Genomic DNA, 18,027 nt, shown 5'->3' on the forward strand with positions numbered 1-18,027 from the left:
ATCTTTCCTCCCCAGCGATGATCATCGTGCTCCAAACGGGTGCTAACATTTAAACAATAGGGTATTAGATTCACTCGGTGCGCACAACAATCGTTGCAAAATGTGCTGTGCTTGCAGAAGCAAATGCAATTGGTGAAAGTTTCGCCTTCAGACGGTTGAAGGAGCGACACAGGGCGTTGTTGAAATAAAATCCTGGACACATTTCCTTTCAACGAAAATGGTAGGGAGCGTGTCGGGGAGGTGATGTATGCACAGCGCGGGAACGGTCGGGTGTCTTCCATATCCCGGGCTAAGGTGTTGGCGAGACTCGGGTCTGTGTGTGTGTTTGTGTATGTTCTATGGAGCCCTCTGTTGGTTACTAAACGAACCGCTTTGTTGTCATCAGGCTCAATCCTTGGGGCGGTTTCCGGTTTCACTTATCGCGCCCAGCATTGCCCAGTCGCCGTGCCGTGCACCGCCGTGATGCATTTCACCGATTGTATAGAGATAGAGTGACATACACATGAAATAATACCGGCTATGTTTCAAGTTTGCTTTGGCGAAGGTTGACAAAGGTAGAGGAGGCGGAGAACAGTTTGCGAAGAGTTGCAAACAAAACTGAAACAGGGAGTTCTATGTTTTGTGCACAAACGCCATTCGGGCGCGCGTTTGCAGTACGTTAGAAGTTTTGCGCCAGTGTGTGGGGTGCTCTTTGTTCTAGTAGGTAATCTTCCGTATAATGCTAAAATGAGAAGAAGCTAAGAGTTGGCAAGGTTTCAATTTTGTAGATGAAGCAGCACAAGTTAGTGAGGCAAATTGTTAAGAACATATTACAGTGCTTATGGTTAGTTATTTCTATACATCTTTTGTGATGCAAACAACAATACTGTTTAAGATTAAAGATGACAAACTATGCATAGAAATGTAATTTTCACAACATAAATTGTTCTTAATTTACCCATCTCCCATTGTCATCTCGAAAATAAATTCGTTTTTTTAGCAATAGTACTCTGGAAAACACATTTTCTTATTAGTAATTCCGTTCGCACACTTCTACATCAATCGCCTTAAAGTCAGGCTGCAACCGGATTAAGCCGTAGTTTGCGTGCGCGTTTTGGCAGCTCCTGGAAAACTTTGTCGAGCAAGGGGAAAAAAATTAATTATTTTCCTATCGCCGAACGGTAATGTGTCTCTGGAAAGCGGGAATGTTGTACTGAATGTCAGAAAGGCTGCCTGAGGGAACTACAATAGGTTGGGAGGAAAAATAATCCTTCGGGAAATGGGTGGTATGTCTGACAAGTCGCGCCATGTTGGTCAGACGGCTTGCAGAGGAAGTCTTTCCGGGATGGCAAAAAAGAAAAATACAAGTCCTGCAAACTTGTCCGGCAGTGTAGAAACCAAGAGCAGGCGAGCGGGTTTGGTATTTTGGGGGTTTATATTCGCACCTACTCCATAAGGTTCTAGATGGATGTGCTGTTGCTCAGTAGGGGAAAGGAAAGCACAAGGAGTCACAATTTGCCGGAAAAATCGATTCCAGACAATTTTGCTCTGCTTCTGCTTCCTCCCAGGCTCTCCCGGTGCGAACAAAGCATATTCCCTTCGATTGTGGTGGTACGTTCAATGTTTGCAGGAGTCGTCTTCCCCAAACTCGATGAATCATTGCCGTTTTTGCACGATGGACTATGATAAAGACAAGCATTTGATATTGCCATTCTCTGGTAGACGCCACCGTGTCCAACTAGAGCGGAAAAGGGAGCATGGCGAAAGAAGAGCAAAAACCAAATGGGAATAATGCAATGGAAGAAAGTTTTTTTTTCCCTTCGTTCGTTAGCTTTCCAATCGTACCGGCGTAGTTTGTTGCCGGAAGCAGCCTTTTGTTCCGTTTTATGCTAGCGCTAGGTGACGAACTTTGTGTGTGTATGCTTTATTTTATGTCTCTTATTTTTTTTTTTATTTCGTCGGCTTATCTTGTTCAATTGTTTTCAAGTCTTGTATTTGAGATCGATCAGATGAGTGCACTCTCTACCCTTGGAATCATTTCTGATGCGACGAACCGATGACGAAGAACGAGCAAGACAAGCTATAAGACTGTCTTGAGGGAATTGAATTTTCCTTCATCTGACCACCTTCCCGTTTGGTCCCACCGAAGGAATCGTTCGGGAAGGGTTTTAATCCCTTTTTATGTGCAATTGTTTTGAATGCTTCGATCCCAGTTGTAGTTCGAGCAGTGGCAGCGAAGGACGCAAATGAAGAAATATGTCCAATTGTGAGGCAATATATCGCACTAAGCAGAACAAGATCGGCTTAAGAAACCCAGAGGACCCCTTAGGACAAGTAGCAAGAGTTCCAAGCCGTTCTCGATGTGCACGCATGTGTGAAGGAAGTAAATTAAATTAATATCAGCCGTAGAACGATGTGTATATGGCATCGCAGTACAAGGGTAGAATTGCAATTTCATTAAGTATATCTTTGGCATGTGTATATGCGTTTTCTTTGGGGGAGGAAGGATTTATGGATATTTTTCACCTAAACACGCAAGCGTGGTGTATCAGTCGAGAAACGGCCTCAGCATCCAATCCAAAGCAGCACAAGAATGAAAAGCTCCCGGGTGCGCGTGGTACATTAAATGTTTGCAAGCTTCATTAAACCATTTCGTCCTTCTCTAACTACGCCATAAAGTATTCGCTGGTTTATTATTTTGGCTAATGATCAAAAACTGAAGAACGGTTGTACCGTTGTGTGTTTGTGGGATGTTTATGCAGTTCTCGTGTGCGTTAGCGTTTTGTCCCCTTGCCTCGTGTGCGGTAAACAGCCTTGATGAGTTGATTTTGTGGTGTCCCGAAAACCACCCGCATCGACGCATTTCAAGCGGTTAAACCCATCAGCGAGAAAAGCACTAATATTTAATTAGAGAGGACTGTTCTGTGTGCGTGGTTGTTAGGGGTTATGTTGCCAGCCCACCAATAATTCACCAACCCGCTTAGTTTGTGCATGCTTTGGACAGTCGCAGACGCACACATATGCATTAGTCGCTATTTTAAAGCCCACAGAGTGGGACCACTGAATCGTAAACATATTATTTTAGGCAAAAACTGTACAGACCCACGGCAGTATACAGGAAGGTTTGCTAATTGATTGTTCATTGCAAAAGAGCACAATGCACAAAATATGTTAAGCAAATGAGTTGAGCGAGTACATACTATCGATATTTGTTGTTTGCCGAACGAAAACAGCTAGCTCATTTCGACGCCGTAGAAAGTAATTTCATTCGAGTGCTAAATTTGATTACATTCGACTGCTCTAGGGCTCGTCTATTATCGGGACGGGCTGGCTGGAACGAGTCCAATAAATTTTTACTGAATTTTAAGCCCACCTATGTCTGTTTCGCATCGAAATTTCTTATAAGTTTCATCTATAGCAACAAGGCCGCCTACAGCGCGGGGGGGTTTGTCTTCAGTTCTGAGATGCTATCATCTCTTGTCAAGCAAATAATGTTGAAGGAAGCAGATAATTTGAAGCGTAAGATAAATCTGTCCTTTATGGGCATTTGAGGTTATTTTCTTTATATGGGTTAGAAAATGATTAGGACATGATGTGGGTGTATGTATTTAAATAGACTAGAGTGGGTAGCTGCTTTGTATTACAAGGTTATGGTTTTCCAATGCAGCATATATATTTTTTTACTCATCCAATAGAAAACTTCAAGCCGAGAGCAAATGAACATAAAATTAATGTATAAAATAACGGTCTCATCTCTGCTGACCTTAGTAAGAATTGATAAACATAAGTTAGGCTCATATAAGGATATTGAAAGAAAAGTTGGCTAAAGAATTAGATAACAAATCCCTTGTAGCAGAATTAACTTTTAATAGTTCTGATTCCGCCTTCTGTCTGATACCAAGAATGTTCAGCTCAAGCACAACTCAAGTTGAGCGATGAGGGATGAAAGCTTTCCAAGATTCTACTTTGGTACATATTTGCTGCTACCGTTTGGAAAATTCCGATGGGAGATCGATACAGAGTTTTCTCCTGCCGTGGGATGATAGTATACTTGTAATGGACGTTCATCTGCTACAAACTTCTAGCCAAATAGTTCGTTGTTACCCCATCCACTACCCCAGCGACAGTGTTTCGTCAGTAGAGAAGTATTCCATCTATACATTCCGGTAGGGTCAAAGCGATACGCAGTAATCTAAAATGAAGTCTCATCCAGTTCATGAATATATAACACGGCAGTTACTGATGTTGTTAGCAGGACACACTGGGAAGATGCTCCCGTGTGGGCGGTTAGTTTGCTTAGCGTAAATAATACATTGGATGTGTATTGTGCATTGTATGTGTGTGTGTTGAACTATTCGAACACTGCACAGGAAGTATCCAGGAAGGGATAAAAAGGGTCCCTTTCAAACTGATGTTCATTCATGGAACAGGATCGATAAGCCAAAACTGCTCGTGATTACGAATGTTCCATGTTTGGGGGTCTTAAAGGTGTTATGCATTTATGTCAATGAACGTTTTTCTTTTTATTGTTTATCTGCCTTATGCGTTTTGAGTATCTTATAAAACAAACCGTTACCGTTGCGTAAAGGTCTATTAAGATAACTGCACCAAAATATCTAAGAGCACTGTACATCTTCCATCTCCATAATGTGTCGTTCGGAGCTCAATCATTTAATATGGTCCAAAAACATCGGTGTCAAAGGCCGGAAGCTAGAGTCATTTCAAATTTGGCTCACAGCTCTTCATCACTGCCTGGCTACTGTAGAGCACCTGCTGTCCCGCATTTCTTTTGCGAAATTGTCAGTCTTCCAATAAACCGTTTCACGGTGTCACGATGGCCCAAGACGGCAGCAGCGTCCCAAAAATATTTGGTTGGGTTTGTTTTTTATTCAAGAAAATACAGTGCAAGTAGTTACCATGGGAATGGTATTAGATTTTATCAGAGGAAATAAAATTATCGCCACAATACACGATAAAAATAAAGCTACTTGAAGCGTTGGAGGGAGCCGTCGTGGTCGTCTCCACTGTGTCCAACGGTGTCTGGTCTGCCATCAAGCAGCAGTAAAGGGCGTGAGATTGGACGTTGCGGTGAGTCCACAGCCGACCGTGTAAATGTGCCGACGTGGTGGTGGTGGTGGGAAATTGCCGTGAAAAGCCAATGGTCAAAAAGTGGTAATAGTTTCGACCAGCCAGCCGGCGGCCGGCCTGGTGGTAAAAAGAGGTGGCAACATCGGTACAAAATTAGATCTATCACCGCAGATAGCCGTACATTGGGATGGCTCTGGACGGCACTTGCCCGTGAAATGATTGTGTCCCAGTTGAGCGCAGTTCCTCTCAGCGCCAGCGTTCTGGGCGGATTGAAAATAACTAGGTTGGGAAAATGTGTGTACGCTTCTTTGCTTTTTTTTGGGAGGGTGCGAGGTGATAAAGGGTGGAACCGAGGCCTCTGAGAATGAGGAAAACATGACAAAAAGTGTAATTCCTCCCGCGAGCACACAAACACAACATAAACAACAATGCTCGTGGTGGTGAGGTGGTAGTGTTTGATGGACTGTTGTGCAGTGTATTTCCTTCCTGGATCCACACTGTGATCGGTCAGGTGTAAAACAAAACACAACGGCGCAACATGATTGAATTAATTTACAATGTGGGTCCAGGGCGCGTGTGCGTCAAAGGCATAGCAGTGTGAGAGCACCATGTATTTAAGTCACGCAGTTTTGACACCTTTTGTTTTAGGGTTTATTCGGTGCAGTTTATTGCGGTCCAATGGTTTCCGTATTTTTTATATCACTTTCTCCATTCAAAGAATTGGGCGGAACGCTGGGCGGATGATTGCGATCCAGTGGGAATGGAGAACGACCGGTGCAAACTATCTCAATCTTCTGTCGCTATTCACATTTCCCAATTTAGATGATAATTATCAAAAAGTAAATCTCATCGCTCGAGCATACTTCTTCTCCAACTTTGACGTTGGCTGACAGGGTGCAGCAGTTCTCGAGCGCTCTTCATTTTTTTCCCAGTGAGCTTAACTTTCGAATTGGAGATGAGTTGCGAAGTTGCGGTGCTTTTGGTGCGCTTCGTCCGAGAAGGTGCGCTCCACGGGTGAAAGATTTTCTCAGAAATCTCTAAAGCGTTTCTTCGGTGCAGCCCCTAGACCTTGAGTGGAGAGTGCTCTTGCATAAGCCTCCGGTTCGCAAGAGATTGCTATCGCCCCATGGTTGGTACAAGGCCGTGCTTGACGCGGATGTGGGGAAGAGAAATACAGACAGCATTGCAAATATCTGACGCTTGAAATGACGATAAAATGGAAGAGGATTTCATTTGATTTACGTTTCATGCCCGTCTCTGATATGCTATCGATCTCTGGGACTGATTGGGAAGAAGCTTACGCTCTCACTGCAGCTCATGGATGGGACTGGAGGTATGTTTTGTAAAAAAGGGATTATTATTCACTCGGGTAATAATCCCTGGAGCTGAGTGACGACAGTGTTTACATAAGAGTAGTCAATTATTTGTTTTCAATATAATCAGGCTTTCATTCTATTTAAACCAATTTGATTGCTCTCATATACTAGTGGACTTCGAGAACAGGTTTTGTTTGTCTTTTTCGCAAATTGAATTGTAATTGTGGTATTCATTCTAATCACTTTAAAAAAGTCGTATGAGCTATATGACTCAATCGACAATTTGCCGTTAGTAGTATGTGGTGGGAATACACTTTTTTTAAATATATTTTTGTCGATATTAATGAATGATTTTCATTTCTTCCATTCCATGTCTTGCGAATTGAACCAATCATTCCATTGGCAGCTGGCCTAAAATGTAAGTATATAGCCAAGCCGTTTTATGTTTCCCGAAACGATGCGATAGAAGCATTAATTACCTTTTTCTGTCTGCTTCCCACACATAGATACCGACAATCAGCGCGTAATAATTCACGTGAAGGATGTGAACGATGAGCCGCCATACTTTATCAACCGTCCGCTGCCGATGCAGGCGGTAGTACAGCTGAATGCTCCACCCAACACGCCCGTGTTCACGCTGCAGGCACGCGATCCCGATACCGATCACAACATACATTACTTCATCGTACGTGACCGTACCGGCGGTCGGTTCGAGGTGGACGAGCGTTCCGGTGTCGTGCGGACGCGCGGTACCGACCTGTTCCAGCTGGACATGGAGTACGTGCTGTACGTGAAGGCGGAGGACCAGAACGGCAAGGTGGACGACCGGCGGTTCCAGAGTACGCCCGAGGAGCGGCTATCGATTGTCGGTGGCAAGCGGGCGCCCCAATTCTACATGCCAAGCTACGAGGCGGAAATTCCGGAAAACCAGAAAAAGGACTCAGAGTAAGTACCGTGTGGTGTGCGGGGGAGGAAAAGAAGCTTCCCATGGGCTCATCGAACCGTGCGCAATGCCCGATTGTGGAATGTGCACATTCCACTAACTCTCATTGCGAATTTCCCATTTTCTCGTGCAGCATCATTTCCGTGAAGGCAAAATCGTTCGCCGATCGGGAGATTCGTTACACGCTGAAAGCTCAAGGCCAGGGCGCTGGAACCTTCAATATTGGACCTACGTCGGGCATTGTGAAGCTGGCGAAGGAGCTTGATTTTGAGGATCTACGTCAACCGCACGTTTACTCGTTGGTCGTTACCGCAACGGAAGATTCGGGTGGTTTTTCCACCTCGGTAGAGGTGAGTTGTAATCGGGCTTGGAAATAATGGCCACGTGCTTAAAACCACGTGCGGGCACCATATAATGCTATTGATTGTGTTCTGTCTTCCCATAGCTAACGATTCGCGTTACGGACGTAAACGACAATGCGCCCAAGTTCGAGCTGCCCGACTACCAGGCACACAACGTCGATGAAGACATTCCGCTCGGAACGAGCATCTTGAAGGTGAAAGCCATGGATTCGGACTCGGGCGCAAATGCTGAGATCGAGTATCTCGTGTCCGATGACCACTTTGCCGTCGATTCGAACGGCATCATCGTGAACAACAAGCAGCTGGACGCGGATAACAACAATGCGTACTACGAGTTTGTCGTGACCGCGAAGGATAAGGGCGAACCGGCCAAGACTGGCACGGCTACCGTGCGTGTGTATACCAAGAACAAGAACGACGAGGAGCCAAAGTTCAGCCAGCAGGTGTACACACCGAACGTGGACGAAAACGCGGGCCCGAACACGCTCGTGACGACGGTGGTCGCGTCGGACAAGGATGGTGACAATGTGCGGTTTGGGTTTGTCGGGGGCGGCACGAGCAGCGGCCAGTTCGTGATCGAGGAAATCACGGGGGTCATTCGGCTGCACAGCAAGGCGATCTCGCTCGATCGGGACAAGTATGAATTGAATGTGACAGCTATGGATGATGGGTCGTGCTGCGTCAACGGTGACGCGACGATTCATACATCTACAGCTGTTGTCGTTGTGTTCATCACCGATGTGAACGACAACAAGCCGGTGTTTAAGGATTGCGGCACGTACTACCCGAAGGTGGAGGAAGGTGCGCCGAACGGGAGCCCCGTCATAAAGGTGCAGGCCACCGACGAGGATAAGGGTGTGAACGGACAGGTAGGAATGATGGTTACGGTACTGTTTATCCTTACGACGCTAACTGATCACCGATCATAATCACGCTTTGCAGGTGAAATACTCGATAGTGCAGCAGCCAAATCAGAAGGGTACCAAGTTTACCGTGGACGAAGAAACGGGCGAGGTGTCCACGAACAAGGTGTTTGATCGTGAAGGTGACGATGGCAAGTTTGTTTCCGTCACGGTGAAAGCCACCGATCAGGGTGAACCCAGCCTGGAAGGTGTCTGCTCCTTTACGGTCGAAATTACGGACGTCAACGACAATCCACCACTGTTCGATCGACAGGTAATAAAACTTCGGTACCGCGCACCTATCTGAAATTGTAATGAAAATAACTGATAATCTTTATCACACGTTTAATTTTTAGAAATACGTTGAAAACGTAAAGCAAGATGCAAGCATCGGTACAAACATTCTACGCGTGTCCGCATCCGATGAAGATGCAGATAACAACGGTGCCATCGTGTACACTTTAAGCGCACCCCACAGCCCCAACGATTTGGAGTATTTCGAAATTCAGCCGGAATCCGGTTGGATTGTGTTGAAGAAGCCGCTGGATGTAAGTATTCTTTGATTCGATTAGTGTACACGTACATCGAATGATTCGATAGCCCTACAAGTTTCCCACGACTCCCGTTTACACTGTCCCTGTCCTCCTTCAATGTTATCCTAAACATTAGACGATACTTAGTTTGCAAATTTTGTTGCAAATACTCAGTGCATTTGTGAGCTCCGGAAAGAGATTGCATCGAACAGTAGCGAAAGCTATGATCGCGATGAGTACAGTCGATTGTTTCTTTCAAAGTCTTGCTTTCAATATGGCTGCCGCAGATAAATTATGAAAATGTGCAGTACACGATAGTTATATACCAAGATCCCTTGTGTCGCAACCGTGACATGTTGTCAAAACAAAACGATACGGTAACGATTGTCCCTTACTGTATACTATGGCAATCAATGGGTCGTGCCTAACGTGACTTAGCAGGGGAGTGAGAGAAAGAGAGAAAATAATTAGATTTCAGTCCAAACTTGTTATGATTTCTCTCGCAATTTCTGCGATGCTAATGATACATCCTTTTGTTTTGTTCCTGTTTCCGTTTGTTTGTTATCGTTTTCGTTTGAACGATTTGGTTCTCGTAAAACTGCACCGTATTTTTCGTATTTTATGGTTTTTTTGTTTGACAAAGTTTATTATTTTACCGGTATAACGATTGTATGTTGTAAATTGTGTCGATATCTTCTATATATAAATATTTATAAGAAACTGATCAAATGCTGGACAAAGGAATGATAGATTTGGAAAGGAATAGTAAATTTAATTGAAATTGATAAAACATATAATCACATTGCTGTTATATTTTTCGTTTTCTATTGAAATAAAACGACACCCTAGAATTGACTAGAATTGACACCCTAGAAGAAAGCAGAATTGCATGCAATGAATCCGTTTTAGATCTACCATTCGCTTGTCCTTCCAATGTAATTTGTGATTCAGCGGCACACGCAAGCTTTCAATTGCCGATGGAAGCTTGTATGAACTTTTTACAGCACCAGTTACTTTATCAGTTGCCAGTTTGCCATGAGATTCAGACATCTTCCTGCATACCGGTCGATCTGCTTGCCGCCGCCCGTGTGAGCTTCAGCTAAACGCTCCGGTCTCGACGAGCGTAACACAACGGATGAAGATGGCTCGATCTCGTCTTGCAACATAATATTGAATTTATTGTTTTATAGACATTGTGTTTCCGATTGCAAATATTCTGTTCTTTCAGTCAACTGCACCGGGTACAATCCGTAACGAGGAGAAGTACCACAACTCGTTCTGCACCAGTATCTAGCTGTATGGTTTCCACTGCACCTGAAGTACATGTTAGCTTTCTGTTGGTGTCTCAAACTACCTACCTACTAGCGCTACTATTTTCTTTATTTTGAGTGCACAAACTAAATGAATATTTCGTATATATCTACAATTCTGTACGCATATGCATTGTTTAGTGTGATTGGAAGCACGCGCACCAATGCGTGGATAGCAACGCACCACTCTACGGCACCGTATTCCGCAGTACGTGTTTTCCGTTGTGCATCACAATTAATCTTGAGTTGTTGTGTGTTTGAAAATGGGTTGTAAGAACACTCGGTAATTTTTGTATGCGTTTAATTTCAATTGTTCTACGAACGGTGAATTTTCAACGGTACCGGAAACATAATAAAATCTCGTACCCTTTTAAATTCCTCGTTGTGGAGCGATCGTTTTTAGTACCCTCCGTTCACAGCCCAGAAAATCGTACAAAATAAAAAGATTTTTGATATTTTGGTACCACTTTTCATCGGTTGTGAAACGGCAAACGGATGGACGATATGGGTGGTGTTTTTTTGTTGAAATATTTTAGCACCACTTCCAACGCAAACAAAACACCCGAAAGGGACGATTCATCAAAGCTAACCTACCTAAAACATCTCAGTGGAGTCTTATTGCTCTATGTAGGGGAACATCAACAGTGACGGTACAGTTGCATATTTTAGCGGGTTTATACATTACTAGCAGTATTGTGGAATACGTTTTTTTGAAATTTTGATTTTAATTCCCATACTTTGCTAGAAGGTATAAGCGATATAGAAATAAAACTACCAGTACAGACGAAAAGAGATGATATTGTAAGTGACATTTTCGCAATGTGCTAATATGGGAGAGCGAACAAGCAAGAAAGAGGAATCCTTAAACATGCCTTTTTACGTGAAAAAATGTCACGCCACGTGAACAAATTTTTGATCATTCGCCCAAACTCGTGTCGCCAATTTTTCGGAAACGATCTACTCAGTCTCAGTTTTTTGTATGAGTAAATTGGATTTTTCTTCCCTTGTTTGTTTTGATTTTGGCTTTTAGTTCGTGATCAGACGAATAGCATTAAGTGTACTGAACATAATTTCTTCAATGATACAGTAACACTTTTACACTTTTTGTTCAATGTTTCTGTGATTTTATTACAACATCGCACAACTACAGACCACCATAAGTAATACCACCGATCACCTTTTTGACTCTTTGGTTCTGGTAGATCTTACCGTGTTTTTTGTTTGATTTTATATTTTCAATGCGTTTTAAAAACCATTTTGGGGTTGCTTATGATTTGAAAGCGTTTTTGAGCCCAGGTTTGGTTGGTTATCCTTTTGGAATGCTTGATTTGTGTTCGTCCTGTATCACCACCATCACGCCTCTCCTTGCATGAAAGTTCCCTGTTTTATGTTTCTTTCATCTGTACTGCTTTGTACTCTGTAAAGCAAGATAAGAATAAAACTGCAGTCACACCGATGTTGCTGGTAAGATGGAGCAAATAGGCATTTGCACCAATTGCTCCATGTTTCTGCAATTGCTTCAAGAATGTTAAAACCTTATTTTCTGTTATTGAGTAGTAAGGTGAAAGTGAAGTGTTAAATGGTTTAAGTTAAGATCAAACAACTGTTTTGTATTACTCTCTTTAACCATCTTTAGTTTGTTTTAACTTTACATCTTATGTTTGAACTGCACTGTTAAATGGTACTTAGTTCGATGAGTTTTTTTATACTGAATGTTTATAATTTTCTTTTCTCTTTTCCATTAATATTAACTGGATATTCCCCGTTTCCTCGTGTACAATCGAATTCATAACTCTGCGATTGCGATATCTCGGTCTGCGCTGTGTATGTAAACCCGCGCTCTGGTGGGCTGCAGGGTTGCTACTCCGTAAGTAGCTACGCGTCAGTGTCAGTCCATAATGTTGTTTAGCACTGTGAGAGTTTGTATCGCTATGTCCGTTCTCTAATACCTGCAACTTGCGATTCGGCATAAAATGCCCTCCGGGTATAATACGTAGTGTTGTACTACATTTCCGGCACATCATTGGTAACTAAGCTATCACACCCAGCCCCTATGCAACGTTTTCTAAATTGAATACAATTTCTATGCTCTGCACTCCTAAACCATCCCGTATGATATACGAATTACGATCTGTGGTAGCCAAACTATTGTATGATGTATGAACAATAGGGCATTGACAAATATTTAGATTGATTGAGCCTAAAAATGTACAATTAAAATTGTACACCAAAAATTGTTTGTGTTTTACATTATATAATGGGTTTTGCTTCTTTGTTTTGGTCACCTCTATTTGAATTTATGTTACTTAAATTGATGTGCACATCCTCGAAATTAAACATACACCCATTGTATTTCGGCTAGCTACCAGTAGGTGGCGCTCACAATAACGCGTAACGCTCATCAGGCCAGTTTCCGTCTGCTCAGTAACGGCTTAGCCGAGACACGTTAAGTTACCGTTACACAGCTTCACCTTTATGTTTTTCGAACATCCCTTTTTGAACTTCCATTTCATCAATCCAGTTAGTCATATGCTTTGAATGTCATTAGAAATCACCTAATTATTCATACTAAAATCCTGTACCTGTAATAATTTATTGTGTTGTGTTGTCCGTGTTGATTATATTTGTGTGTATTATTTTCTATTTTTATTAATAAATGTTTCCCTTTTCTTTTGTTGTTTTTCTTTTCTTTCTTTTTTTATTTTCATATTCCGTTTGCTTTGGTTTTCTGGTCGTATGCTGTTCGGCGTATTTGTCGGTGTCGTCCCGGCTTGATGTTTGGCGTTTATTTGGTTGAATGTACAAATTGAAACAATTTGAACACCACCAACCGGTTTAAACGTTAACTCGCCCATTCACACCCTATATTACATATCCAATACTTAAAAAAAATCGAAAAAAATATCTAAAACTATACAAAAAACTGACTGACACGTTCCCGACGATGAACTGTAATGATCTAAACAAATCACATCCATCCATCTTTCGGATGCAACTCGCGGGTCGCATTCCCTGTTTGCCTTCCTTTCTGTGTGGCGAATAATCCCGGCAGCGTGAACGGTACCGGCTGAAGGTGTACGCCTCGGATAGAGGCGACCCGCCGTCCACTGCCGACGTGGACGTAGAGCTCGATGTGGTCGATCGGAACAATAAGCCACCGATCTGGGATCGCACTATATATGGCCCCATTCACATTAGAGAAAATGTCACTGTCGGTACGGTAGTCACATCGGTGAAAGCAAGGTTGGTATACAAAAGGATTCCTGCTGCTGCCAGAATAGTTGATTTAACCAAACAAAACAAAAAATATACCTCACCAGTAACTTAGCTCCGTAAGCTGCACCGCACTGTTGTACTACTAACTACTAAGCTCCTCTTGTAATGAATTGTCTCACACTGTTATTGTACGAATATGTCCACTAAAACCATTCCTAACCCTTAAAGCTTGTAACATGCAGTTCATAATACGCGCACTCCTCACATTTTGAAGCGTTTCTAAGAGCGACCGTTTTTAGAACACGTTTTAGAACATGGGGAGTGCGCGCGCCTGCGCCCGAGTTTGCTGGAGGGGAAAATGTGTATACCGAGCATAGTCTTGAAGCTCCAGCAAACACGAGGCATATACTGAAGCTAGCTTGAAATAACATCCAACCGAATCCTGTTGCACACACGGAATGAGCTCGTGCAACATGTTTTTGACCCGTATTTTTGATGAGAGCATTTTGCACGAATCGTACCGGTGTTGTGCAGCGGGTTCAAATAGCATTTATAGATATATTTACTATCCTATATACCTTTAAATATTTATATTATATATCATTACATTGTACTATATATGCTAATAATACTAAATGATAAGTAAATTGTATAAAAGCGAATAAACAGCGAAGCTCTCATCGACAACATCCGGCTGGCGGTCCGCCGAGCTGCACTCGGTGTGATCGAATCGAGACCATTTTCACCACCTGTTGTTGCATATTTCGATACATTTTTACATTTTTGTTTTACACGTACGACACAACACAACGAACGGCGGATACAGCGCATACAGCCAAATAATATCTCTCTGTTCAGCTGTGCGACAACGTGTTTATTATTCTCAAAATGTTACCCTTTTTTGTAGTACGGTTTTTTGTTGTGTTTAAACTGATTTTCTCTCGTTCGTTCTCGCTCCCGCAATTAATTAGTCGACGGTAAATGTAATTTTGGGACAAATTATCGATTTTTATCACCCATTAAAAACAACCATCCAATTTTTCTGGTTGTGCGTAGAAGAAAAGCAGGTACGTGTTTTGTCAGTTTGTTCTTCGTCGCGGCCCGCGAACATCGAATGCAATCATTTTTCCGGTGAATAGATTTTGTAACCCATTCTGAACGATTTTTGTTCTATTTTGTTCGTCCTGTGCGGCAGAATGAGTCCATAATTCCTTCCATTTTTGTCGCTTACAAAAAAAAAAACAAACAAAACAAAACAAAAAAACTAAAATAAAACTATAAAAGCGATCATCCCCTTGCCTGTCCCTCCCTAACTACAGCAATGCAACGGAACATACGCGGCTCCATCCTACCTGGATGGGCATAATAGAGTGAACTGATTTTTGATCACCGAATTTGTTTTTTGCTCTTTCTCTCTCTCTCTCTCTCTTTTTCTCTCTTTCTCTTTTTCTCTTTTTGCAACAATAAAACACACACACCCGTGATTTTTGCGACGGTGGATGGTGGATTTTTGCTTCGAAATAAAACACGGACAACGATCTCGACATGAAATTGCTCAACAACGTTACATACGACGCGGATATCAAAATCAAAATCGTTTTTCGCTCGTTTTTGTACTATCAAATTTTTGTATGTGTTTTTGTATGTGTGTTTTCTTCCCTTTACCGGCTCTGTGTTACATCGAATACGTACGATTGGTGTTCATCTTTCTTGTTCAACCGCTGTTCTTCGCCTCGCCTCACTGTACCCTCACTGTATTCCTGTCGTTTGTAAAATTATTCAACTCAATTCATGCAATTGATGTGTACATGATTTTGCATTTTGACAATTGTTTTCTTTTTTTTTTCTTTTTGCATCCCATTCAAACCACGTACACGCGTTGCACTAATGGCGCTCTTTTCTCGGCCATTTGTATTGTTTTGTTTCACTGTCTTTTTTTGTACCGTCTGTACATTTTCAATAATGGTATTTTGTTGTTGTTCATATACATAAACTTAACTTTATAAACACATTGTGATCGGATCAAATGTTGCGTAAAATATCATTTTTGTTCGATAACGTTTTTGTTTCTCATTTTTGCCATTTGCCATTAAATTTTGCGGTTATTTTTTTTGCATTTTGGCACTATATTTTCCCCCCACCATTCCGTGTTGTATTGCTGTACTTTTTGTGCGTTGATATTTTTGTTTTTGTTTCAACTTTGCACTTCGCTGCATACTATTTTTGTACCACACAATTACCGTTTGGATAAATCTATCACGGTATTCCCACCCGCTTTACATACTCAATCCTCCCTTCACGCAAACACAAACCTATGTTGTTTTTTGTCTAATGATGTCCGATCTGTTTCGAACTTCAAAAAAAACTTTTTACAATATCCTGCACAAAAAAAAAAAAACAAACAAACTGCCATTACTCGTTCGCGTTCATAGCGCGAAACGTACAAACTCGAAGCGATGGCACAAGACAAAGGATATCCCCCACTGTCGCGTACGGTCGAGGTGCAGATCGATGTCGTCGATCGGGCCAATAATCCGCCGGTGTGGGACAATACGGTTTACGGGCCGATTTACGTCAAAGAAAATATGCCTGTCGGTGGAAAGGTTGTCTCGATAAAAGCCAGGTCTGTGTTTCGATGCGCCAGGATGCGCGGTTTTCTTTTCGTTTCGTTTTTTTTTTCAAGGAAAATTTGCTTTTGATTTGTGTAAATTTACCGAACCTCATTTATCATTTAATTGCCGCATTTTGCCGTAGTTAAACACAAAACGCCTAGTAGTGGATGAATGTTGCTTAAACGTGATTTTGTACATGCAAAGGATGTTATGAAGATGGGAATTTTAATTTAATTATGTGAATGTATAGAACAAGAAAATAGGAAACATTTCTTTCCTTTCAAACAGCTCGATATTGCAAATGATGAATGACGATGATGGTGCCATGATGATGATGATAAGCTTTGCATACTGCTAGTTGAAGATATGTCCAGCTCTTTCTAAGCAACCTACTATTTGCCGTGTTATATTCGTTATGTTATTCTTTATTGTAGGAAATGTAGGACATGGCCAACGGTCAAATGATGTAATATTTATATTTTCTGCAGTTGCTCCATGGGTGCGTCGCTCAATTATGCATTAGGCAATATGCTAGGTATTACTTTACTGCGATAAAGCTATGCGAGCATGCTCTTTTTTAGACGAAAATTTCATATTATGCGTTGTACTGAATTCTTCAACTGAACCCGATTCGCCGGAGAAGATTCTAATGCAAATGCCAATCTTCGCTACTGTGAAGGATTGTGCACGTACAATTTGAGAGAGAGAGCGAGAGAGGGAGTTACGGTGGAATTTCATCAATATGAAATAGGACATATCTATCGTGACCCATGTATTGCAAATAGCGACGAGGCCACGGTACGGAGGAAATGTATTTGGCGTTTCGCATTACGATTCGTCCACGCGAATAGAAAAGAAGCACACTCGATCAGTATGCACATGCTTTCATGTTGGGCGGATGGCACCCCACTTCCGGTTTGCCAATTGTTTGGATGAAAATCATGCCTAATTATGCTATGGGGACAATTTCGAATTTCCTCCACCCTTGTCCCATTCCAGTCGCTGGAGTGGAATGTTTGCCTCGTTCCTTTCCTAGGAAGACGAAATAGCTAAATGAAACCGCTCGGTATCGAACGAGGTGTACCAGATTCCAGGATTGTGTGTTTGATTAGTTTCCTTCCTGCTACTGTGCTATTGCTTTTGCATTCCACAATAGCTCGGAATGTAAGATGAGTATTTAATGGGTGTATCGGATTCACTGCAATCGAGGGCCGATTATTGTGCTTGATAAAAACGGTACGGCCTCGTTTGCGAATTGCTGGAAAACATTGTTTTCACCACTCTGCACATGGTAGTAATCGATCGGATGTATGTTAAATCGTGCTTGAGCATTCGACTAAATGAAGCCTCCCGGCATAGAATCGGGATAGCTCAGATAGAAAGTTAATTAACTTTCCATTAGCATCATTACCGTTCTCCATACACTCGTCCTTTTTTTTGCATCATTCACTGCCGCTCTCGTGTTACACGTGTGGTCGAACACAAGTTGCCTCCGCTGTTTGTGCATCGTGCAAGGCGGCGCAACGATGGCAAGAGCATATTTAGCTAATTGATATCCGTTTTAAAATCAAGCCACGAGGGAGCAGGGTTTGTTTGTCTTGTTTCAGCGTGTCGGTATAACGTTGGCATAACGTTAAACGCAAAATGCGCCGCACTGATCACCAGATACTAACACAGCACACTCGTGTTGAGCCCCGTCTTGATCGTTGCTGTTGCTGGCCATCCCCTTTTGGCCGGTAGTACATTATGAATTATTTAGTGCCATA

The 18,027-nt window shown here is 42.3% G+C and overlaps 1 protein-coding gene across 16 annotated transcripts in view; it reads left to right on the top strand.

The window, feature by feature from the left end:
• Nucleotides 1-18,027, top strand: part of LOC120959188 (neural-cadherin) — a 258,035-nt gene that overhangs the window by 60,280 nt on the left and 179,728 nt on the right. For 12 of the 16 annotated variants that reach the window (XM_049609863.1, XM_049609874.1, XM_049609870.1 and 9 more), the window contains exons 3-9: nucleotides 6,790-6,801; nucleotides 6,890-7,328; nucleotides 7,460-7,676; nucleotides 7,772-8,557; nucleotides 8,631-8,864; nucleotides 8,947-9,138; nucleotides 16,082-16,272. In XM_049609863.1, coding sequence (XP_049465820.1) covers nucleotides 6,790-6,801; nucleotides 6,890-7,328; nucleotides 7,460-7,676; nucleotides 7,772-8,557; nucleotides 8,631-8,864; nucleotides 8,947-9,138; nucleotides 16,082-16,272 — 2,071 coding nt within the window. Of the gene's footprint in view, nucleotides 1-6,789; nucleotides 6,802-6,889; nucleotides 7,329-7,459; nucleotides 7,677-7,771; nucleotides 8,558-8,630; nucleotides 8,865-8,946; nucleotides 9,139-13,485; nucleotides 13,677-16,081; nucleotides 16,273-18,027 lie in introns of all 16 variants that reach the window. The other 4 variants (XM_049609875.1, XM_049609862.1, XM_049609871.1 and 1 more) reach the window with 1 other exon arrangement.

This window comes from Anopheles coluzzii, chromosome 3, assembly GCF_943734685.1.
Source record: "Anopheles coluzzii chromosome 3, AcolN3, whole genome shotgun sequence".
Taxonomy (NCBI): domain Eukaryota; kingdom Metazoa; phylum Arthropoda; class Insecta; order Diptera; family Culicidae; genus Anopheles; species Anopheles coluzzii.